The 24115-nt window shown below is 58.4% G+C and overlaps 4 protein-coding genes across 6 annotated transcripts; 1 reads left to right on the top strand and 3 right to left on the bottom strand.

Annotated features, from left to right (window-relative positions):
- Positions 1–19: 19 nt before the first annotated feature.
- On the bottom strand, positions 20–3469 carry TRMT12 (tRNA methyltransferase 12 homolog). Its single transcript, XM_015860376.1, has 8 exons — positions 3372–3469; positions 2996–3104; positions 2734–2893; positions 2461–2659; positions 2226–2376; positions 2035–2144; positions 1001–1158; positions 20–932 (listed from the first exon to the last, which is right to left on the bottom strand). Exons 2-8 carry the CDS (start codon positions 3058–3060, stop codon positions 486–488), a joined length of 1290 nt encoding a protein of 429 aa, XP_015715862.1. The 5' UTR covers positions 3061–3104; positions 3372–3469; the 3' UTR covers positions 20–485.
- Positions 3453–9852, top strand: CSTF2 (cleavage stimulation factor subunit 2). Of its 3 annotated transcripts, XM_015860371.2 has the most exons (15): positions 3453–3560; positions 3683–3761; positions 3944–4113; positions 4404–4540; positions 4663–4782; positions 4885–5034; positions 5148–5265; positions 5582–5644; positions 6972–7031; positions 7618–7759; positions 8114–8265; positions 8558–8835; positions 9036–9161; positions 9431–9556; positions 9666–9852. In XM_015860371.2, exons 1-14 carry the CDS (start codon positions 3503–3505, stop codon positions 9551–9553), a joined length of 1776 nt encoding a protein of 591 aa, XP_015715857.1. In that variant the 5' UTR covers positions 3453–3502; the 3' UTR covers positions 9554–9556; positions 9666–9852. The 3 variants fall into 3 exon arrangements, with proteins under 3 accessions (XP_015715857.1, XP_015715858.1, XP_015715859.1); XM_015860372.2 differs by lacking the exon at positions 6972–7031; XM_015860373.2 differs by lacking the exons at positions 6972–7031; positions 7618–7759; positions 8114–8265.
- A 665-nt stretch (positions 9853–10517) lies between these two features.
- On the bottom strand, positions 10518–15591 carry NOX1 (NADPH oxidase 1). The gene is made up of 13 exons (XM_015860423.2): positions 14662–15591; positions 13795–13890; positions 13358–13468; positions 13188–13272; positions 12965–13110; positions 12709–12890; positions 12441–12579; positions 12243–12335; positions 11903–12138; positions 11654–11816; positions 11374–11520; positions 11173–11297; positions 10518–11091 (listed from the first exon to the last, which is right to left on the bottom strand). Exons 1-13 carry the CDS (start codon positions 14704–14706, stop codon positions 10965–10967), a joined length of 1695 nt encoding a protein of 564 aa, XP_015715909.1. The 5' UTR covers positions 14707–15591; the 3' UTR covers positions 10518–10964.
- A 117-nt stretch (positions 15592–15708) lies between these two features.
- XKRX (XK related X-linked) lies at positions 15709–23662 on the bottom strand. The gene is made up of 4 exons (XM_015860422.2): positions 23137–23662; positions 18992–19328; positions 17287–17546; positions 15709–16728 (listed from the first exon to the last, which is right to left on the bottom strand). The coding sequence occupies exons 1-4, from the start codon at positions 23660–23662 to the stop codon at positions 15986–15988; spliced, it is 1866 nt and encodes a 621-aa protein (XP_015715908.1). The 3' UTR covers positions 15709–15985.
- Positions 23663–24115: the final 453 nt, after the last annotated feature.

Here is a 24115-nt window from a genome sequence, read left to right as displayed (position 1 = left end):
GTCACTGGACACCGGCTAGGGAGAGGGGAACCACCTTTATTTCTACAAAAATACGGATTGAGATGGAGCTTAACAGACCTGTTCTCAGAATTAAAGACAAACAAGAACCAAAGACACCTCACAAGGCATGCACCTGATGTACCCAAACACAGCCCAGCATAAATTCTGAGGTTTATTTGGCCCTGCAGCTCTTACATGTGAAAATGGGATTGAAAGTGCCAGCACACATCCAAGGCAGCACGATGTCCCTGCACTGTGTGGTCAGCAGGCAGAGCTGGGGTGGGATTATGGGCACCCTCAGCCCCATCCTCTGCCATCACACTGTCCCTGTGAGCTCCCCTTGCACAGCAGCCCTGGGCACGGCACAGGGATGGCAGAAGCCCAGCCTGCTGCTGGGTACTGCCGCCACCTGGGAACACGGGATGTAAACCACATCCAGATGACTAAAATCCAGACCTAGAGCCACGCCGGGGCCCCACGGCCTGCTATGTGGGCAGCATCGGGCGGCACTCAAGGTCCAGCACGATGTGATGCACATGGGGCGCGTAGGATTTCACCGCCTCGATGTGCAGGATGTGGGTCTGCCATGGCTGGCTGTGCAGCTCTGTCAGCAGCTCCCGGATCCGCACAGCAGCTGCTTCAGCCCAGCTCCACCACTCGGGCCTGACCCTGGCTGCCAGCATTTTCTGCCCACCGCTCTCCATCTCCTCAGAGCCCCGGTGTTCTTCATCCTCCTGCTCACAGCTGGATTCCTCTGGGAGTCTCTGCTCATCCTTCAGAACAGGAGGCGTGGGGCAAGACTCCACGTTGTGGTGGATGTGCAAAATCCCTCCTGTGCCCTTCTTCAGGACGCGACAGGCCACGGGCCAGCCCTCCTCGGAGCTGGGGATCAGTCCCAGGTTCACCCGGTCAGCCACATCCTTCAGCTGAAGCTGGGAGGAGGAAGATGGTGAGCGAGGCCCACAGGAGGGCAGAGCGCCATGCCTGGGGTGCTGCCCACCTGCCTGCTGTCCCCAGCGTGGATCTGGCAGCGGTCCTGCACACCATTCAGTGCCAGGTTCCTCCTCAGGGCCTCCAGGGCGTGTGGGTTCCACTCACAGGCGTGGGCAAAGGCAGCAGCTGCATGAACCAGGTATGGCAGCGTGAAGTACCCAATCCCTGGGGACAGAGAAAGTAGCAGAAAAGAAGGCACAGGGCAGATACCCCCTGGTGTCTGCTCTCCTTCTCAGAGGCAGCTTAGGATGTGGATTACCACCTTTAGCTCTATGCATCTGCTCTGCTCAGGGTCAGAACTACCCCAGGTATTGGGGAAACGCCTGCCAAATGGACTTTCATTTCTCTCTTATCCCCTAAAACCAAAATTCATCTTAAAAAGAAGTTTACTTATTTTATGATCTGTCTTTACCTGTTAATTCTGCTATCCTGTTCTGCTCCCAGCCTATGGCAGAAGTGTCAAGACTGGTGTTTGTTTTAATTGATCAAGAGCAGCTCTGTGAGTGCTGCTTTCTTTCTCTGCGGCAAAATAGGAAACGCTGACTTCCCTACATACAGAACAGAGCTCTCCACACACAGAAGCCTGACACCACATCCCCAGATGTTCATAGCAAAGGAGAAGACAGACCAGCTGCTTGCTTCAGTTGGCAATAGCTGGTTACAAACACACATTACACCCAATATGGTCAGGATATTGATGGGAGCTTCTAAGAAACAACCTCCATGTTCAAAAAGAGGACAGTCCTTCTCACTGGATGCAGATGGTTCCTGCGAGCAGCACTAAGTACAGAGCAGCGCTCTGCAGAGCCTGAGCACAAGGCTGTCCCAAGCATCCAGTTTGGTCTCAGGAGGGACAGCAATACTGAGGGCTTCCAAATGGGGCAGGAGCTCTAAGTTAGGTCCCAGAACATTTTTCCAACCCAGTTCATTTGTCAATGCAGAGTCAGTACTGTTTCATATCCATCTGGATGACATCAGCACCTGCATTACTGTTCTCCACCAGCCCTGCAGAACCCCTCTGCAACCCCTAAGGGCTGTTACCTGCATAGAGATCCACCAGCACCTCCCCAGAGCACTGCATCGAGGCCACTCGCAGCTTCTCCGTGATATTACCCGGGGAGAACATACACTTTGTCACATCGAACGTGTACCTGGGGGCCACCACCAGCCTGGTGAGAGCAGCACCTCCTCCCAGCTTCAACAGCCATGCCCCACATCACTGCTTCTCTTACCGAATGCCATTGTCCACATGCTCCACCCAGCTGTCCTGGCCCAGCAGCAGGGTGACACTCGGGGAGCGCATCTTGTCTGGCAACACCCGTCCTCGCTTGGCCAGGCGCTGGGCACCCAAAGCAGAGGCGACCGTCTCCCAGAGCACGGGGCCTGCAATGCAGCCATGCTGGGAGCACTGGGGAGAAGCCAGCAGCACCCACATGGCAGCCCTGTGGGCAGCTCCGTTCTGCTCACCCAGCTTCGCCCACAGCGCAGCACTGAAGCTGTCCTCGCTCAGCAGGACCAGGTCCCCATGTCGCTGCCAGGTCCGGGGTACATCGCACTCCAACTCTTCTGACCAGCTCTCTCCCTGTTCCTGCAGCAGCCGGCGCAGCTCACAGCGCAGCTTCTGGGCAGACGGCTGCACGCTGGCAGCCTTTGAGGGAACAGGGTCCTGCGGGAGGGACACGGTGAGCGAAGCCACCAGCCTGAACCTGTTCCTGGGAGGCAATACATGGCCATACCCACCTGGATCCAGAGCAGCCGGCAGCACAGCCCCTGCAGCCCGTTGTCCTGCAGCCACCGCTCCGCTGCCTTCCCCTCCAGCACGGGCAGGGCCACGCTGCCCCCTGGCACCTTCTGCAGCCGGTACCGGGCATCCAAGAGTCGAGCCTCTTCCAAACGCTGCCTGCAGGGTCAGGGCTGCCTCGCACACTCCTTCCCCACCCCCTTCCACGCAGAGTACAGCATGGGGACACGGCAGGGCCCCCCCATATCCCTCCCTTCTCACCTCAGCTGCTGGGCAAAGCGTGGCTCCGTGGCCAGAGCTGGGATGGTGTCACCCCCCGCAGCCATTGCAGAGAACGAAGGGTCACGGATGGCCAACAGGAACGTGGCACCTGCATATGGGATATGGGGGCACGAGGGAGATGGGACTGAGCGGGCACGGGGGGGCAATGAGGGATGCGGGATCCAAGGGGAGGGAGCACCGAGGGCTGGGGGAGCTCAGAAGGGGAGAACGTTAAGGGATGGATATGGGTACCCGGGGCTGGGGGGCACCGAGGGATGTTGGAGCTGTGGGTGATGTGTCAGAGCCCAGCACTGCTCGGCAGCCCCGTGCAGACCCCGCTGCATCCCACCCCGCCCCGCACACCCTATAGCCGTACCGCACGGGCCGCCGTTTCCCCACGGAGCGTTTTCCCATCGCACACCGCCTCCGCCACGTTAGATACGGGCGGAAATAGGGGGGGAGACTCCGAGAGGGGGCCGGAAAAGGAGGGTGGTGACGGCGGGCGGCATGGCGGGGCTGTCGGTGCGGGACCCGGCCGTGGATCGCTCCCTGCGCTCGGTGTTCGGTGAGGGACGCGCCGTGTCGGGCCGGGCCGGGCCGGGCCGGGCCGGGCTGGGCTGGGCTGCTCCAATGGCGGCTCCCTGCCCTCCGTGCCTTGGGCTGAGCGCCGCCGTGTCTGTCCCGCAGTGGGGAACATCCCGTACGAGGCCACAGAGGAGCAGCTGAAGGACATCTTCTCCGAGGTCGGGCCCGTGGTCAGCTTCAGGTCAGAGCGGTTCCGTCGGCCCTTGTGCTCCCCCGGCCTAAAAACGGGTGCGGAGGAGCAGGCTGGGCCTGCAGCAGCTGCCGTGGGTTGGGGGTGTGTGAGGGCCGTGCTCTGTGCTGGGGGTAGAGTGTGTTTACACTGTCTGGCTGCCCTCAGTGGCGACGGCTCTTGTTGCTGTGCAGGTTGGTGTATGACAGGGAGACAGGCAAACCGAAGGGATATGGCTTCTGTGAGTACCAGGACCAGGAGACGGCCCTCAGCGCCATGCGGAACCTGAACGGCCGGGAGTTCAGTGGGAGAGCCCTCCGTGTGGACAACGCGGCCAGCGAGAAGAACAAGGAGGAGCTGAAGAGTGAGTGTGAATTCTGTGCCACAGAACACTGATGTCGTACTGAGCCTGGCCTTCCTGGCACTGCAGTACGTTCCTGGCTCTGTGAGAGCCAGACTGCTCCAAGTGACCCTGCAAATAGCTTTGCAGAGGGGGTGTGGACTGAGCTGGTTGTTCCTTCTCCTTCCAGATCTCCTCGCTTTTGCTGCCTCCCATTAATGGCATGGCACTCCCTTTCTTATGAGCAGCCAGTTCTAAACACCAGCTCACGCTGCCTTCTGAGGTCGCTGCTTATATCACAAATTCTGTTGTAGGCTTGGGCACAGGTGCACCCATCATAGAGTCACCCTATGGGGACCCTGTCAATCCTGAGGATGCCCCTGAGTCCATTAGCCGTGCAGTGGCCAGCCTGCCACCTGAGCAGATGTTTGAGCTGATGAAGCAGATGAAGGTGAGCGAAGAAGGGAGCTATGCTCCCTGCTCTCTGCATGAGCACCTTCTACCACAGCTGCCTGCGCCCCTATAGCCCATATCGTGCCTTGCTAGAGTGCTGATCTCTATGTGTATTCTCAGTTGTGCGTCCAGAACAGCCCTCAGGAAGCCAGGAACATGCTGCTGCAGAACCCCCAGCTGGCTTATGCTCTGCTACAGGCCCAGGTGGTAATGAGGATCGTCGACCCGGAGATCGCACTGGTTTGTCCCTCACTGTCTTGACCGAGTCTGGTAGAACATTGGCAGCATCCTGTTGTGAAGTGAGAGTGGAAGATAATTCCTTTCTCCTCCTTCTGCTTCTAGAAAATCCTGCATCGTCAGACCAGCGTTCCTCCTCTGATCCCAGGCAACCAGCAGGCTGTGCCGGGACCTGGGCCTGGACCAGGACCTGGGCCAGGGCCTAATGCCCAGATGAACCCACAGAATACCCCATCATCCCAGCCACAGCCCATGGTAAGAGCATGTGGGGCATATGTACCATATTGAGGAGTGGTGGGTGTTACCAGCCCAAGTTTCCCAGCTGGGCTAACAGGGCTTTGCTGAGGCCTAGTTTCTCTCCTGGACAGGGTGGCATGCATGTAAACGGCGCTCCCCCTCTGATGCAGCCACCTATGCAGGGAGGAGTGCCAGCACCAGGACAGATGGCAGCTGCTGTGCAGGGCCCTGGCCCCATGGCTCCAGGAGGTGAGTGTGTGGGTTTTGGCTGAGCAGTGTCCAGGCTGCCCTGGGCATGTGGGTCCTGCAGACAGCCCCACTGTACCTTCCCGTAACCATTGAGCTGTGCCCCATGAGATCACTTGTACTCTGTGCAGTGGTTGTGGCTGCTGTCAGTGGCAGTTCAGAAAGTTGGCTTATCTCCATGGGCAACCAACAGCAAGAACATAAATTTCCAGATGTTACCCCAGGAGCTGGGAGGGGGTAGGTATTTGGGTCCAAAGGAATGGGTCAGTTGTATAGGGGCAACAACAAAGGTATTTTTCTTCTGCTTTTTCCCCATCAGGTGGATTGCAGCCGCAGGTCGGCATGCCTGGAGGAGGGCCTGTGCCATTGGAGCGTGGACAAGGTACATCGGAGGTTAAGTTTATGCCATATGTCATGTGAACCTTGCTCCATCTGGGGCCCAGGCTACAAATTCTGAGCAATGTTGCACTGGAAGAACCCCTGTCGGCTACGTGCAGCCTTGTTGCTGCTGCATCTGGCAGCTCCTATAGCACTGGGCCACGTCTGGGTTTGTTTGCTTAGGTGCAAGGCTGTGGTAACAGCTCTCCTGCATCTGGGACTCCAGCCTGGATACCAGTTTGCTTCCAGCTTGTTCTACATTGTGTTGTGCAAATGCGTCCCGGAAGCCAGGAGAGCTGCTGTTCCACTGGGCGGGATGTGCCTGTGTTTTCTATCTCTCTGTGAGCCCGTGTCTGTCCCTGTGCTTAGCCAGGCAGGCAGAGCTTGCTCTTCTCCAGTCCCTGCCCTGCTTCATTGCTGCCTGGATGCTGGGGAGCAGCTATGCTGCTGCAGTGTTCGCCCGTGTCTCCCTGTGCTTTCTGTGCCGTGCCCAGCAGAGGGAGCTGGCTCTTTGCTTTTGCTTGTGATAGTGAGGACGAGGCTTGGCAGGGAGTTCTGCAGCAGGCAGTTGCTTGGCCCTCACTCCCTCTGCAGGCACGGTCTGTACAGCCCAGCCCTGGAGCTGGATTCCTCACCATTCAGCACTGAGAGGCTGCCCCATGGTTAGTGCAACCACAGTGAGGCGTTCCTGTTTTTCCAGTAGTAAGGTGTGAAGGGCTCTGACATCTCCGTCGCTTAGATTTGTATCTCAGGTCTTGTGTCAGCAGAGTGGCAAACCTGTTCTGAGTTCCTCCAGTCTTGGATGTCATAAAGGCAGCTGACTGTCATTATTCTCAGAGTGAGCACCATCGTCCCAAGAACGATCCTGCAGTTCTTGGCAGTTTCACTGATACCCAGAAGGTTTTGAAGAGCAGACAGAAAACCAGTGCTGGGGAGTGCCCAAAGCAGCTGCAGGTAGGGGCAGGAGCTGACTTGCTGTGGGCTGCAGCGTGGCCCTGCAGTGTGCCAGTTCTCTTGGCAGGACTTCATGCAGCAAGGTTCACTCCGCTCCCTGCATGTTCACAGAGTGAGAAAAGAAAGGGCCGTGCTCAGCCTGGCACTTTGTGCCGAGCTGCTTTCTGTACCTGTGGTGGCAGACGTGGCATTGGTGGAAGTGGCTGATACAGCCAGATTGGCGGCAGGCAGCATCTTCTCAATAGGTGTCCTGGGGGATGCCAGGGAGCAGAGGTGATTCTACTGGCTGAGACAGCACCACTCCCAAGGCTGAGTGCATGTGTGCATACACTATTCACGTGTCTGCTCTTCTCCCTCTTTTCCTGCTGCTTGCCCAGGGACCCTGCAGCTCTCGCCCGTGGGACCTGCCAGGCCTGCATCTATCGAACGCGTTCAAGGTATCGCGGCGCTCCAGGCTGTCACGGAGCTCGTTGTGCAGAGTGTGGAGAGCAGCTGTCACCACACTGTGCTCAGGGCTGGGGACTGGCATCACTCCGTGTAGCCTGGCAGGGTTAGGGGGCAGGAGAGGAGAACAAGCTTATGCCATGCAGAGAGTCACCAGTGGAAACGAGCGCCTGTTTGGAGAGGGTCTTCACTTAGGATCCAGCCCCCTTAGGCACTTTCCTGACTTTCTAGGAAAGTTCTAGCTTTCTAGGTCTTGCTTTGCTCCTGTTCTCACATTGGCCCATGCTCTTAGGGATTGACAAGGGGCACCTACATTGTTTGAGCACCTGGTGTAGTAAAGGAATCTGAGATAGAACCAGAGAGGGAAAGAGAGTGATGTAATGAGCACTCAGGGAAGGGGCTTCTGTGCTCTCTGGCCTTATCCAAGGGGCTGCTCCCTCAGCAGTCAGCACAGCCCATTCACCTGTGTCAGGGGGCAGAGAGGCCGTGCACATCCCAGCCCTGAGGGTGCTGGGGGACAGTCTCAGCACAGCACTGGTTGTGCAGGTCCTCACAAGTTCTTGTATGTCTCCCTGGCAGTGCCCATGCCAGACCCGAGGGCCCCTATGCAGCGTGGACCTCTACCTGCTAGTGGCCCGCCACCCCGAGGCCTTTTGGGAGATGCCCCGAATGACCCTCGTGGAGGGACCCTGCTCTCAGTCACTGGAGATGTGGAGCCCAGGTGAGGGGAGAGGGAAGGAGAGGAGCCCCTTGCACTGTTCCCTGCCCAAGGGTGACCTCACTGAGGACAGGGATGGCACGAGCCTTCCGGGAGTCACTGCTGCCTGGTTGGAGGCCTGTGTGCTGCCAGCCATGGGGACCAGTCCCCTTCCCCAGGGATGGGGCATCCCCAGGGTGCTATCAGCAGCCCTGTGACATGGGACCGACAGCATTCATCCCTGTGCAAGCCTTGCCAGCGGCCGGCTTTGGGGGCAATCCCAACGCTCTGCCCAGACCGTGCCAAGCCAGTGTCTGATTTACACTCTCTTGCTTTTTCTCCTCCTCCTGCTTTGCTCTCCTCGTCTCTCTGCATCAGAGGTTACCTTGGGCCACCCCACCAAGGAGCCCCTATGCATCATATGCCTGGCCACGATAGCCGTGGCCCCCCCCATGAGATGAGGGGTGGACCCATGGGAGAACCCCGACCACTGATGGGAGAGCCACGGGGGCCCTTGATGGATGCTCGAGGTGAGAGAGGGGGCATGAAATAATGGGTGGCTTTAAAGCATGCAGACAGAGGGTCAGAGTGGAGCTCGCTGCCTCAGCTCAAGACTTAAAAGGGGGTTTGGGCAGTGAAACGAACCTGAGGCACGAGGGACAGTATCACAGGGAAAGGGGCTTCTTCCAGGCATGTCTCCTTTTCCCCAACCCTGCATCTTCCTGGCATTTGCCAGCTTCCCAGCAGAGAAGGCAGTGGGCTCGCTCCTATAACCCCACGGCACTGCTCCCTTCTACAACTTGCCTTGTCCTTCCTCTGCAGTTGGAAGAGATCCCCGAGGGCTGGAGCCGCGAGGATTGGAGCCACGAGGGCTGGAGCCCCGGGTGATGGAGGCACGGGGCCTGGAGCCAAGGGGCATGGAGCCACGGGTCCTGGAGCCACGAGTGCTTGAAGCCAGGGCCATGGAGGCCAGGGTCATGGAGTCCCGAGGCCTGGAGCCTCGAGGGCCTGGTCCCAACCCGCGTGGCCCGATGCCTGGTGGCATACAGGGTCCCGGACCGCTTAATATGGGAGCCAGCGGCCCACAGGGGCCCCGCCAGGTACAGCTCTGTGTGGCTGACTGCACTGATGGTATCTTGTGGGCTGGGGCCGGGTGAAGGGCATGCATGTGAATGCTGGAGGTGGAAGGCTTCCTGCAGAGCAGTGTTTCCAGGAAGTACAAAGCTTGCTTTATGTTCCTGTATCTGTATGGCTGAGTACAGAGATCTCTCAATCCTTATCAACTCTTTTGTACCCATAGGTTCCTAACATGGCAGGGGCTGGCATGCAAGGAGGGGGCATTCCTGGGGCAGGAGTCCAGGGAGCTGGTCAGCCTGGAGGCTTTAGTCCTGGACAGAGCCAGGTCACCCCCCAGGATCATGAGAAGGTGAGTGGACAGATGGGAAGGGGTTAGACAATGAGAATAGCGCTTTCTGTGTGCTTTACCATGGCAGAGGACAACGATGCTTCAGAGAACTCGTTTTCTTTCCTGTTGCATTTGGAGCAGGAGGTTATTCTACCCTGCTCTGCTCAGAGCTTGAGCAGCTCCATGGTTCTGCTGCAGAGGAAACTCAATCCATCCAGCACCTCTTTCCTGGCTGTTGCAACCCATGGCTGTGCTGGCAGAGAGCTATTCTGACTCCCTTCTCTCTGCAGGCGGCCCTGATCATGCAGGTTCTGCAGCTGACAGCAGACCAGATCGCCATGCTGCCCCCAGAACAGCGGCAAAGCATCCTTATTCTAAAGGAGCAAATCCAGAAATCCACAGGGGCACCCTGACAGGTGATGTCCTTAAGCCAGTACCTGCTCCCCTGCAGTGAATCAGAGTGCTGTTCAGTGCAGGATGGCCCTGTTTTTCTTCTCCGTGCTCACTTTCCTCCCCTTTTCACAGGCCTGGCAGGTGTGTGATGGGCAGAGAAGGTGCTCGACGGCAGCCATTTCCTGTTGTTTGAGTTGATGCTGCATTTAGGGAGAGGTTTCTCCTTGCCACCCGAGGTTTTCCCTCCCAATTTATTTCTTTTTTTCTCTGTGTATATTTTTTGATGTTTGAAATAAAGTGGGAGGAGGGTTTGAGTAAAGCCATGTCTCAGATTGCCTTGTATGGTCCCTCATAGGCAGGAATACTGCTGGGAACAGCCTGGCCTGGTCTGGCTCTGTTCTAGGCTGAACCTCTCAGGTTCTTCAGCGAGTGTTGGGGCTGAGGGTGTCCTGGGGGACTGTTAAGCTCCATGGGTATTGTCTTTTTGCATCTTCCTGCTGGAATGTGCTGGCTACCAAACAGGGTGAGCAGGCTGCCCATGGAAGGTGTCTGGCTGGTGACAGCAGCCTGTCGACCAGGAGACAGCAGTAGGTGTCCCATGGTGCAGGTCAGCCTGGCTGTGCCCTCCTCTAGGGCATGATAGGGAGCTCAGCTTTCTGTCCCTGTTGACAAGAGCAGAAGGGCTCTGTATCCAATTGCTGTATCACTTACCACACCTGCCTGCCCTCGGAGGGTGTTTTTCTCCTCCTCTGTGCATACGCTTGAGCAGAATTTGTTATCTTTGCGCTTGAGGTCTCCCTGTGTCTGGTTTGTGCCTGGTGGTTGGTGTAAACTTGGCTCTTTGGTGCCTGTGAGCCTCTGTGGAGGGAGAAGGCTGGCGGGCAGCCATCCCCACCACCCTACACTGCACCCCTGAGGGTTTATTGCCTTTTTATTGCAGCCCAGCAAAGGGGGGCAAACAGTGGGTTTCCTTCACACCTGCACAGATGGAGACGCGGCTTTTATTGAACATGGTTTTTATTGCAAGGAAAGGCAAGTTTAATTTACTGTTTTATGGACAGGGATGTTTAAATCTGGAGGGGTGTGTTTGGTCCTTGGTGCCACGTCTGACCCCACCATCTCACCCAGTGTGCCGGGCTCCCCTCACCTCCTCCTGGTCTGCACCTGCATGCCAGTACCATCCCAATGTGTGTTGCATGGGGGCTGTGCTGACAGCTGGGCTCATCTCCCCTCACAGGGACCCTTCGTAGGGTCAAGGAGAGAGCAGTCTATGAACCCAGAGTTTCTCCTTATGAAGGATCATCTCTCTGGCTTGCCTGGTTCTCATGCTTTTCAGCTGATGCTCATGCCAGGCAAAGTTGCTTCAAAAAGAGAAGTGAGAGCAGCAGGCTGGTTGTTTTCTGCTGCCCGTGGTCCCAGCCCGGCTCCTGCTTAGAAGTTCTCCTTGTTGAAGTAGAATTTGACCTTTCTGGGGTCCAAGCTGGAGTGCTGGTGACAAGATCTCTGCAAGACCTTTGCCAGTGCCTCCGGCCCACACAGGAACACTCCAACCACTGACCTGCACACAGAGAGGGGCTGTGGGTGTTGGGGACCAGGGGATGCCTCCTGGTATCAACACCCCAAGGCTCCCATATCTCACCTGGGGTGGGCTGTGGCCACCACTGAGAATTCGGTGTCCCACCTGGGCCTCCCAAAGATGGTTTTGTGCCTCAGGCCTGTCACCGTGTCCGTGACTGTGTCGAAGTGGAGTGCTGCGTTGTTGGCCTGGGCAGAGAAGGGAGAATGAGGACCTCGGCCACCACCAGCCCCTTGCAGCCATGCCCAACTGCAGCCAACTCACAATGCTGTTGTCCCAGCCGGTGAGGAAGAGCCGGTAGGTGAGGAAGTCTGCCTTGCCAGACTCAGCCATCTTTTGTTCCAGTGAGGCAAGCAGGTCGTTGAACCAGGTGAAGGCACCCGTGTCTCGACAGAGCCAGTAGAAGTAGATCTGGGATGTAGTGGCATGGGGAAGAAGATGGAGCAGGGGAAGGATGTGGTGTTAAGCATGGGGAAGCCAAGTGCTTCTGAACATGGAGAAACCCATAGTATGGGGCCAGCTGGTCCCATGGGACACCCGGTACCTTCTTGGTCTTGAGAGTCTGGTCATTCTGCTGGAACCTGTACCAGATGGACTTCAGGATGGAGGCGAAGGGGGTGACACCGATGCCTGCTCCCACCAGCATGGCCACCTCATACATGAACACATCTTCGCTGGCCGTGCCAAAGGGACCATCTACTTTGATCCTGACCAAGGGAGGGCCTGGGTAAGAGGCACGGCCTCCCCAGCCCCTGGGGTGTCCCTCCACTGGGGGGGAAGCTCCTCAGGCTACCTGGGCATCTCCAGCTTCTGCTGCTGGAAGGTGTCAATGATGCGCTCCGTCCAGTCCCCGGCTGCCCTGATGTGGATACAGAAGAAGTCCTCCTCAGGTGCTGAGGTGAGGGTGAAGGGGTGCCACTCCAGCACGGAGACAGCGGGACAGTTGACAAAGATGTACTGCCCCACTTCCATGTGGAAGCCCTTCTTCTGCATCTGCAGCTCCAGCACTTTAGCGGGGTGCATGACCACCTGTGGGGCCAGCAGCACGGCTCAGTGCCCCCACATGGCCCTACCGCCTGTGTAGGAGCTACAGCAGCAGCCCCTGCCCTCCATGCAACCACCCCACCACCTACCTTGGTGATGACCACCTTCTGGCACGAGCGCCAGATCCGCAGGATCCTCTCAAAGATGTAGAGAATGACGGGAGCCAGAACCCACTTCCAGGACTGTGGGGCGGAGGGGAGCATGGGGTTGGAGCCCCCCCGGCCATCTGCTGCCCCTAATGGAGCATGCAACAGCCCAGATTCCCACAGCCCCACTCCCATTCCTACCTCCGCAGGGATGCTGCCAAACTCAGGCTCCTTGCAGCACTTCTGCCTGCACTCCTTGGGTTTCTGCAGCAGGAACGTGGCGCAGTGATCTGGGTGCACCTCCTTCATGCTCTCCTCTGTCTGCCCACGCACCAACCCGCTGCAGGGAGGCAGGGTAAGAATGGGTCCCCCTCCCACCTCACCCGAGGACTGCATCCAGGTCCTCCTGGAGCAGACACAGCCACCCCTTGATCTGCTGCTCTGGGGGAGCCTTCAGGAGAAGCCTTACGCGACGCCGTGGATGACGAGGCCAATGAAGTAGATGATGAAGAGGTGGTGTGTGTACCAGAAGACCTCAAAGTAGTTCCTGCGAATGAACTCAGTGGAGGATGTGACCATGAGGATGAGCGCCAGAGTGATGATGACCCCGGTCAGCCCCGGGATGGTGGTGAAGGCCACGTACTCGACGGTCTGCAGAGGTAGCAGGAGGACAGAGTCAGGGTTGGCCCAGGGCAGGGGGCTAGCAGTGGTGGACCTGTGCTCACCGTCTGGTTAGAATGGATGGGGTTCAGCCACTTGTTGCTGTCCTGCAGGTGCATCTTGGAGAGGACAGCATGCAGGGTGCCATCGTTGGCCTGCTGGCTGTAGTTGTAGCGCTCCAGGTTGAAGAGATGGGCAATGGTGTGCACGGCTGCGCAGAGGAACAGGCTGTCACCCACTGCCACCCCACAGGACTCAGGGGGAACAGTGTGAGCAGCAGGGTGCTACCTGTGAGCAGGGCTAGCGTGTAGGCCACCAGCTTGTGGAAGGTGAGGTTGTGGTCGAGCTGCTTGCGCAGCGTCCTCCTGCAGCACTGCAAGGAGAGGTGACAGAATTGGGATGGGGACGGGAGCAGGGATAGGGACAGCCATGCTGCAGGGCTGCCCATGGGCACTCACCGAGCAGCTCCCACGCACAAAGGAGAGCAGATTGCGGCAGACGGGCAGCAGGATCAGCATGCTGTTGAAGTTGAGGCATTTGGCCGATGCCCGGGCCCACGCCAGGGCAGACTGGGGAGATGAGGACAGGGATGGGGTGAGAATTGCTGTGCCAGGGACAAGGTGCTGCTGACTGCAGGCTGAGCACCCCAGGATGGGATGGGGCCAAGCAATGCTGAGCGGGGACCGAGTGATCTGGGCTAGGGCTGTGGGGTGGGTATTGGTATGGAATGATGCTGGGATGGGAACAGAGACCAAAGGGTGGGATTGGGGTGGAGCAGTGGTGAACTGGAAGAGGGCGGGACAAGGAATGACTCTGGGGTGCTGCAGCCCATGCTTTGCCACAGCCCAGCCATAAGGACTCCAAGGCAGGCAGGGTGCTGCTGGGAGCACCTTACCCCGAGGATGGCCCTGGTGTAGAAGTACTTCTCATCCTGGTCGAAGAACAGAAAGTAGTATGTGAAGAGGAAGATGTTGATGCCCAGCCAAGCTGCCTGTGGGGGAACCAAGGGCTGTGAGGAACCCCAGCACCTGGACCTCTCACCGTGCAGCACACGGCTGCTGACACAGTGAAGCGCATCCCATTCTACTCCCTTACTCCTGAGGTGAGATGAGATACTGGGAACAAGGGTGGGCAGGAGTGTTGCAAAATAACTGTCCTGTCACTCCTGTCCTTCTGCATGCATGAGGAATGAGGAAAGGAAGATAAAGGAAATATCTGCTGCTGAGAAAGGGAAGGGCCTGGGGCAGACACTGAGCAGGTAAGGTCTGGGAAGTGGAAACCCCAATTTCTTGCACCCACCTCCACCTCCCCCCTATTTCCCAGCCTTTCAGCCTGCTGCTGTGGCATCAGTGCTGCGGATGCTGTAGATCCTCCAGCACTGAGCATCTCTGTGGGAGGGGAAAACCCGAGTGGGAACCTCTCTGACCGCAGCAACAGAGCAGAGCAGCGGCAGTTCAGGTTTTGCGCTCTCCATCCATGGGTTTTGGATGCCGTGGGGAGGGGTGCACTGCTTTCCTACCCCACTGTGGGGGATTGGGGATTTGGGGCATTCGGGCTGTGAGTGGGAAGAGGCAGTCAAGGCAGAAATAACCCCTGAGAACCTTCCCATTCAGTCCAGGACATCTGCGGCCACCACCCAGGGCTGTGACCATCACTCATATGGAGGAGTTATTTGTTCCTCCGTGGATGGCAGAGCCAGGAATTGCTCCTAGTTTCCCCCCAGCCCATCCAGCCCCCCAGCAGCCTGAACCCCACCACTCACAAGGACGGCTGCCGAGAACCAGTGGTTGACCAGCCAGTTGCCCATGCTGCGATGTCCCCGTCCGCCCGCAGTGAATGCTGCCCGCTGCCGCCCGCCCGCGTTTTATGGTGGCGGCAGCGCCGGGAACTGCCCCGGCTCTGGGAACTGCGCTGCGGGGACTTTCCCCCATGGTGTCTTAGAGGAAATGCCGGGTGATTTCAAAGGCTCCTTTAAGAAACGCCAGTTGAGCTCGGAGCCGCGGCCCCGACAGCAGGGCGATGTGCAAGGGAACCTTGCGAGGGGTCCCACGGGATCCCACGTGGCGGTGGCACAGCGGAGAGGGGGACGTGGGGACACGACCCTGCTCCTCCTTTCCCCTGTAGCAATTGGGGACAGAGCGGGCTTTTTTAAGGCAGGAACTTCCTGGTGGCAGGGAATCACAGAGGGCTCTGCTCGGCAAACACAACCCTCCCCCGGCCTCCCCTGATGACTTTTCACGGGTAAAAAAAAATGCAGAAGATGGGAGGCATCCCAGGGCGCAGCGGTGCTGCTGTATCAGTGCCAGGAGCCAGCCAGGGCTCAGCACACCAGGACAGCTTGTTCCAGCTGTGCACCCAGTGATGCTGAGCACCCTCCGCAGTGACAGCCTTATAAATGGCTGCTGGGGGGGTCACACTGCAGCAGGATCATGAGCACTGCCATGTCCAGCACCACAGCCCGTGGCAATGTGGCAGCCAACACCTGGTGTCCAGAGGAACAGGTTGGGCAGGATCACACTGTGCCATAGCTGGGGTCGCTGGTGGAGCAGCAGGATGAGGCCTGCAGCCTCCCTTCCCCTTATCGCCTCCATCATGGGACAAGTGCAAGCCTGCAGCAGCTGGGAGGGATTGGGCTGTGCTGCTGAGATTGCATTGCAGCTCTCAGCTCTGGGGACATTACTTGGTCCCCTGCCCAGGTGGAGCACAAGTGAAAGTTACGTGGGCAGCGCGCATGTGTGCTGATTGGCCCCATCCTGGCTCTCCCCACCTACGTGAGCCACTGCTGCCTGCCAGCACCAAGATGCAGAGCCACAGGAAAGTTCCTTTACTGCTCAAAACAGTCCCAGAGCAGCATCCCTGGGATCACAGCAGGGCAGGGACAACACTCCCCAATGCTGCATGCCTCATGGGGTCTGCATACCCCATAGGTCCCTTGTGTGTGTGTGCTGGGCCGGTGGCATGCTCTGTCCCCCGACACCAGGGGAAGTATTGGTGCTCAGTGCAGGGCATCAGCACCTGCAGCACCTTGGAGCCCTCAGCATGGCTCGTGCCACCATGGCCCCTTGTCCATATTGCTAGTCTGTGTTTCAGACAATGCTGTGCCTCACACCAGGTTCATGCGGTGCCTCCAGGAGCTCTGCACGGTCCGGGGACCGCCGGCAGCATACACAGTGCAGGAAATCAGCAACGTTGTGTCGGAAGAGCTGGCGGCATGGATGCAGGTACTGGAAGAAGAGGAGCATGAAGTAGATGGCCAGGCAGTAGCCGAGCAGCAGCTGCACCACCAGAAGCAATGTACAGATGTTCTCATAGACATCAGTCTTGAAGAAGTACCAGAGCACAACCAGCGCTGTGTTCTCCAGCAGCCTGGCCACATAGTACACAGCCAGACGGCCCCAGTTCTGTGACTTGTCAATGAGGTCCCGGTCGGCCAACTTGAGCTGCACGGCTGACCAGCAGAACATGTTGATGCTGGCGTAGAGCAGGGTGAAGGCAAACAGCACCACCACCGTGCCCACCCGGCTGAAGTTCTTCTCAATGTTGTCAGGCAACCGCGTGCCGCTGCGCCAGAACTGCACCCAGGGCTGGAAGAAGACCACCAGAAGGTTGGCCAAGGCAATGGGGATGATCCAGTGCTTGAAGACAGTGCTGAAGAGCACCAAGACAGCCACACGGGTGGAGATCTCCAAGCTGCGCCACAGCACGATGCAGAGGAAGGCCAGTGGCCGTAGCTGCACCTTGTAGTCATCGTACTTGACCTGGATGGCCAGGACATTGCAGACAAGCGCCCCGTAGGTGACCGACGCCAGGCAGATGCCCATGAGGACGGCTGTGGGAGGAGAGATCAGGGGGTCAGACAGTGCTAGGGGCAGCATGGGGATTTTCTCACTCTGCTAATCAATCTCTTCCTCTTTACCCATTTGGGGTTGTACCTGGGTGTGAAGCAGTGAGAATTGCTGCCCCTGTGCATGGGAACAGCATTTATGTGGGCCAGGGCACCATGTGGTTACATGGTTCCATGGAGCAAGAGTCTGAGCTGGGAGCATCTCAGTCCCAGCCAGCTCCTTCCAACCCTCTGCAGCTTTACAGCAGGCTGGACAGCATGGGCAAAGCAAACCAGGGGATGGACGGGTGCCTAAATTCTATGGGTTGTACTTTATGTTCAGGGAGGGCAAAGACATCAGGACCAGATGGGGCATATCTGCAGAGTCCCATCTGGATGCCACAACATCGTGTGCAGTTGAGGAGATTCTCCCATACCCTCAAGATGGCTCCATGCCTTGAGGTTCCACCAAACCCCTGAGGTTCCACCACATCCCTGAGATGCCACTGTGCCCCACACATCCATGGCAGAACTTTTGTGCCCAGCATGCAGCCCATCCCTTACCTCGTGCAACGGGGACGTATTTCTCCAGGATGCTGATGTAGAGCTGCAGGGTGAGCTGCGGGGTGGAGCCCAGGAAGGCCTGGATGACGGCCATGCGCTTGAAGGCGTTGCGGTGTGTGGCCAGCCGGCGCACCGAGTGTCCCACCTCCTGCTCCAGCTCCACTTCATAGCCCTTGCGCAGCCGCCGCTTGCGCGTGATGGTGACATAGGGCTCCTCTTCGTGCCCTGACCAGCAGTACACCACCAGGGCCTCCACACATCTGTGAGCACATGGCCACTGTCACCCCAATGCGCCCCGAGCTATTCCAGCGCTTGAGGTCAGCAGCAAGGGAGGTACAGTGCAGGTGGATGAAGAGCAATAGCTCCACTGGGAGCTAAAGGAAGGGCATAAGCACCCCAACCTCTCTTTTCCCTCTGTTGAGCACCCCACAACAGCATGAGAAAAGTTCTGCTGTTGTGTTTGATCTCTAAAGCCTTCTACGCTTCCTCCTTGGTGGGAGCAGCAGGAAGCAGAGAGTGGGGTGGAAGCTGATGTTTGATGGAGCAGATAACACGGCTTCCTGAGCGCGTCCCCTCAGCACCCTGCAGCTCCAGAGAGCGCAGCCTCCTCTGCTTCCCCCTGATGCCACTCAGCACAGCTTTCATCCAGCCCCTCCATTCCCACCAGCCTCTCCAGCCCTGATGGCCTTGCTGTCCCACCAGCAGCGCACACGGACCATGCACAGCCATGGCTCCCTGCAGGCTGGGCTGGCTTGGGGGCCAGCGGGAAGTAATTGTTTGTGAGCATTGATGGGGAAAACAGCCACTTCTCTGCTTCAAACCCAAATGGAATGAGGGTTTGGGGACTGATTCTTTTGCCAGATCAGTGCACGTGGCCTATTCCAAACTCTAATGGGAAAATGATTTCATCCCAGCACCTGGCTCCAAAGGCAATCGATGCTCACAGTGCACCACCAGCCTTCCCCAGCAGGCTGAGCTTGCTCTGCAGCCCCAGAGCTGGCTCAGCATCCCCCAGCAGCTCAGCATGGCCCTTGCAAGCACCAAACCCCATCCCAGCAGCTGCTGGTGGCAGTGCTCAGTGCAGTGGGCCAGCCACTGTAATCCAGCATGATCCAATGGGGCAGTGCTGCAGTGCTGCTGCTCCCCAGCACAGCTGCCCCCTGGGCCAGGCACTGGGTGAGCTGTGGGACCGGCAGGATGTTTCCCCCATGCACAGCAATGACAGCAGCTGGGGAGGCAGGGCAGCATTCCCCAGCAGTGAGAGCAGCACCTCTTTGGCTTGTGCAACATCCACCTTCGTCCTCCTTTCCCAATGGGGCGCGGCAGCCCCCAGCCCCTCTCCTTTGCACCCACAGCCCCTCGTCCCAAGGCCCTAGACCCCTTCAGTCACTCCAGCAAGGATTTGCATCTCAGCCCCCAACAACGCAATGGCAAAACCCACAGCGAGAGGAATGCTGACTCCACAAAGCAGCCGTGTGAAGAGCACATTTGGCAGCAAGCATGCAACAGGCTGAGAGCCCGGGGGGGTCCTGCAGGCAGCGGGGAGGGGTGCGGGGCGCTCAGGGGCTGCTCTGTGGACAGCGCTGCTGACAGCGGGACACGGCGCTCCGCCCTGCCCGGCTCTGCCGGGGAGCCGAACCGAACCGAGCCGTGCCGTGCAGAGCCGTGCCATGTAGAGCCGTGCCCAGGTCCCCGCCGCTCTCACCTGATGATGGGCCCCAGCTGCAGCAGGTGCATGAGCAGGACGAGCGGCCGGTCGCGACTGAGGTCGCGGTGCACGAAGATGAGGGTGAGCTGCACCAGGACGGAGGGGCAAAGCACGAAGAAGATGGTGAGCGCCAGCCAGAAGCGGTCGTCGGAGTGGCTGTAGGAGAAGCAGAGGACGGCGGCCGCCGCGCTCTCCCCGCAGAACAGTGCCGTCGAGAAGACGATGCCCAGCGGCAGCTTCGCCCTCGACGGGGCGGCGGCGGGCGGCTGCCCCCCTCCCGGGCCGTCCATCGCGGCGCCGGCGCCTCTCAGCCCCGCCTCGCCGCCATCCCGGGCTGCAGCGGAGAGAGAGGAGCGCTGCGGGAGAGGCGCGGGGGGCTGGGGAGCACCGAACCCCGCACGGCGCCCCGACGGGCGGCAGCTGCCTCCGCTCCGTGCCCCGAGAGCCGTGGGGGGGAGGCGGGCCGCGCCAGCTGCGCTCTGGGGCCCGCCCCGGCGGGGAGGGGGAGGGACGCTCCTCAGTAGCTGACCCTCCTCCTGGGGACCCCCCGTTACCCTGCCAGGTACACCTCTGAGAATCCCTTCCCCCCGCCCCCCCTCCCCACAGCCCCATCCTCACCAGCCTCTGTGTGCTCTGAGTATCTCGGCTTCTCGGCTCTCCCCCGACCAGAACCACCCCCCTCCACCAAGGTCCCGGGATGCAGCAGTATGGGGGGTCCCCACGGGCAGAGGTGCGGTGCCAGGAGGGTGGGCAGTCCTGCCCCGCAGCCAGGGGCACCCCATGGGTGGCTGGGAGGGACCATATGTGGGTTGGATATGATGGAGGAGATGTGGCTCCTGCAAGCATCCAAGTGGAAGGCAGTGAAGTCCACAGATAGCAGAGTGCTGCTCTGAGGGATGGAGAATTGTAAGGCTGGCTGGGTTACTGGACATTTGTGGCCATGGAGTGGCCAGTGCTGGGCCGGCACTCTGCCCGCACCCCGTGTATGAGCAGAGACAGCCACTGGTGCTCGCAAGCTGGCTCCCCAGGCATGCACTGCCTGCCAGATTACTCACTCTGGGCACACGGTGGCTGGCTGGGACAAAGATGATGAGGCACTGAGTGCTCGAGGTCAGCCAGTTCTCCCCACTTCAGACAGACACAGGAAACCTCCAGTGGCTTGTAAAAGGCACTGGGTATCCATCCACCAGCAAGGATGCGGTGTCCATCACCTGCCCTAATCCGAACCCCCTGCATAGCACACCCCAAAGCGTGAAATCCCACAGACCCCACAAGTGAGATCTGCCCCCATTCTACAGAGCCAAGAGCACTGCCAGGGTTATTGGGTGATGGAGCAGCACGGCTCTGCCAACTGCGCCCACACCTCGGCGTTTGCAGCAGGAGTGATGCGCAATTGAAATCATTTATGCAACTTCCATTTATCCAAATTAAAAGCATCCCCCAGGAGCCTGGCAGGTCACCAAGCCCTTGGCTGAGCAATGCCTGGGCTCAGAGTCATCGTATTTTTAATCTTGTCTTCCCTTGTTTCGTGATGAAATATTTAAGAGCAGTTGTTTAAGAAGACAAGAATGCCAACCCTGCGTCTGCGAGACCGGAACCATCAGAGGAATGGATGGACAAAGCCTCAAAGCGCTTCTCACACCAATCATTATCCCATTCTCTGACCTGCATGTGGGGAGGCAGAAGAGTGTTTGCTGCTGGACACCGTGAGTCACCCAGTGAGCTGCACTACCTGCGGAGCTCAGCGCTGTAAACAGACCATAAAAGCGATGCGTGTCTGCGGAGTCAGAGGGCAACCTGCTGCTGCCTCTCCCAGTGCCTGCATTAATATCTCCAACCCTGGGACCGGGACACTGGGGTGCTGTGGCCGCACCCTGCCTTTGCCCACTGCAAGCGCCTCTCCCACCACCCAGGGCTGCCCAAGGCAATGTCCCCAAGTCTTTGAGAATGACACTCTCCTGTTTCCAGTGCCTTCTCCAGGAGAACAACTCAACCTCATTATGTTCTTAATCCTGGATTTCATTATTTTATTAATCCCACAATGTGCTGTGAATGCAGGGATGGAGCAATAGCGCCCACCCGCCGTGTGAAATTTGGGGTTGTGCAGCTGCTCCCTGCACGTGGCTGAGGGAGGGCACTTGTATGGCAGCCAGGCTATAGATAGTGGTGGGTGCAGCCTCCTGCAGGGCTCCAGCACTGAAAATAGGCACAGATCCCTGACAAATGCCTGCCCAACAACTCCGCTCCTCTAAAAGGAGAGCAGGAAGAAGCTGGGGCTGGCAGGGAACAGCATGCAGGAGCTCTTAAAGAGCCCACCCAGATGCAAGAGAGCTGCTCACATCTCCCAGTGTGGTTTCTCTCCTCCCCTCTCTGCCATAGCACTAGGACCCCGGCACACACTGCTTCCCAAGCCGGGACACACCAAGCTGCTGGATTCCCAAATATAGCCCTGAGCACAGCAGCAGGACAGCTGCTCCCCACCGCTGCCCTTCCGGATCACCAACCTCAGTAGTGCTCTTCACTTTGTGCCAAGGAACCCCCATCCAGTGCTGCACAGAGCATTGGGTACGTGGGTCCCAGCAGCCCCACGTGCTGAATGCAGCTCCCCAGTATCTCCCAGCTACAAGCAGGAGCAGCAGGCTGTGTGTGCTCCCTGCCCTCACAGCAGCTACAGCCAGCAGCTGGTGGGGCTCAGAGGAGTTTCAGAGCCAGGAACTTTTTACTTAGTTTGGAAATAGCTTTACAAATGGCTCTCTTTCCCATCTTAAACTGTTTGGATTCTGCAGCGTGTTCTCAGTAACTCAGCTGTATTTTTTTTTCTGCCCCGTCAGCCTGTGGAGCAGTTTCTGGTTGAAGAAACATGTTTGTTTTCCATTTGCTTTGCAGATTCATGCAACCGCTTTTGCTGCTCCTTTTCCTTCCACAGCCTCACTCTCCTGCAAGGGGAAAATTGACGTCTGCCCCAGGTCTGAGTGCAGCCCAGGGCACTGCATGGAGCTGAGCGGGCACAGACACGGCTTCACTGCAGATCAGACAGAGCATTGATTGCACAGGAAAGTGGAGCTGCCTGCTTTGGATATCTGCACATTTTGAAAGCACGGCCCTCCAGCTGCAGTCCCACCAGGTGATGCTGAAACAGTAAAGCAGGACTTAAAGCTCCTTTTAATCGAGCAAGTCCCTTGGTTCCAGCAGGCACATGGTGCATGGCAGGCAGCAGGGATGCTCTGTGCTCAGCTCCTTTCCCCCACACCCACAGCCCTGAGCAGATCTACAGTGGGACACGGGCAGCGTGGGGCACTGCCCATCTACATGCCCAGCTCTGTGCATGGTTTTCTTACAGAAGGAAGAAGAAAACCAAGCAGAACAGCCTGTGTTCAACTGGCATTCGCCATGCCCCAGCCTGTTTGGGGCACACTTTTGTTTGCGCACTGCAGAAAGGTGCTTATCTCCCTGCTCTGAAAGCAGCCTCCCCGCTTCCGTGTTTGCCGTGGGGCTCAGCTGTGCCATTTTGGGGGGGGGCAGAGAGTGCTCCACAAAAATGGCCTCCCTGCCCAAAATAACCACCAGCTCACCACGCTCTGTGAGCAAACGTTGCACGGCCCTGGCTCACCGACAACAGGTTTCCTGGCGTGGGCAGCAATTACCCTGCAGATGCAGCCGGGCTGTGGGGCGCTGGGGTGTAATTAGCTGCTGGGATTTGCAAGCCCGTGTGATCAGGTTTAGTGTCGGCCAGCAGAGCTGTGCAGGGATTTAAAGGGACGATGCAAGTCTTTGAATGTGGGCCTGCTGCTGTGATAGGGTAGCTGCCATCGGCCGATGGGCTGGCAGCATGGCGTGTCTCTCCTCTGAGCTGCACGTCACTGCCCTGCATGGTGGCTGTGCATTTGGGGCAGGCACTGAGGCAACTTGGTCCCCAGCAGAGCAGGACAGCTTTCAGGCATTGCTGCTGGTGCTCTGAGGTCCTGGCTCTTATTACAGCCACCCTAGCTCTGTGCAGTGATCAGCATGCCCAGTGCTTTCCTTGCAAGCTGTCACTTGCTGTGTGCTGGCATCAGACCTGTCACTGCAGCTCCCCCACGCTGCACCTCCCCAGGGTCCCAGCGTTATCCCAATGTGCCCGTAGTCACTCAGTGCATACTCACGGGGTCCATGAAGCCGTGACAGTGCAGCCCGTGTCCCTCCACGCTTCTCGGTGGTCTCTGTGGTGTCACCTCCTTTCCTCGCCTGCTGCTCTCCAATGGGCAGAAATAGCCCCACGCCACGTGCTGCCCTCCAGGCAGTGATACCAGAGGCCTCACAGCCCCAGCACCCAGTGCACAGCTTGCCCTCGGGGACTCCACCGTCACCACTGTCACTGCTCTGAGTGAGGTGTCCGGCCCAGCACAGAGCCAGCTCTGGGTCCAATAACAGCCCCAATGAGGAACATCTCCCGTTCTCCACCAAGATAAGAAATTCTGCCTTAGAGTTTCTCACCTGGCAACAGTCACCAAGGAAACTCGGACGGCTCCCAAGGGTCCCCTGTTGGCACTGCCGAGGGGTGTCCCTGTGCTGTACGACGTGCTGGGAGTGGGGACACGTGTGTCCCTGTGCCGCCCAATGCAGGCACCATGCCAGCCCTGTAACCTGAGCCACTGTCTCACCACGTCCCAGGCGGAGCTGAACGCCCATTGCTCAGGGCTCGGCCCTCTCCCAGCACCCACAGGTTTCACTAAGCTCTGGGGTGTGTTTTTGAGGTTCTCCTGGCTGTGTGCACATCAGGAAGGGTGCCCTACAATCTGTCTTGGGTGCATGGAGGTTGCCACCACGTGATACGGGCACAGCTCCTTCTGCAAAGAACTACCCCATGTTGTGCTCTTGCAGGGGTGTCTGATACTGGAGGGACCACTGACACAGTCACAGCACCCCCAGGCTGGGGGACAGCAGGGGACAAGGCCACAGCCACTGTTGGCCCTGGGAAGTTGGTTAGGGCTGCACCCATGCATGTAGGAGGAGGTGATGAGCACAGGTGCAAGGCAGTGAGGGTGTGGATGTCAGGAGTCAGGCTGCTTGCTGGGCAGCTTGAAATGAGATACTAATGCTCATTTAATTGGTGTTTGTGACAGCCCTGGGTGCCATCTGCTC

The sequence above is a fragment of the Coturnix japonica genome, chromosome 4 (genome assembly GCF_001577835.2).
Source record: "Coturnix japonica isolate 7356 chromosome 4, Coturnix japonica 2.1, whole genome shotgun sequence".
NCBI classification, from domain to species: Eukaryota; Metazoa; Chordata; class Aves; order Galliformes; family Phasianidae; genus Coturnix; species Coturnix japonica.
Note: the sequence above shows the minus strand (reverse complement) of the source record. Positions and strands in the feature narration are given on the sequence as shown.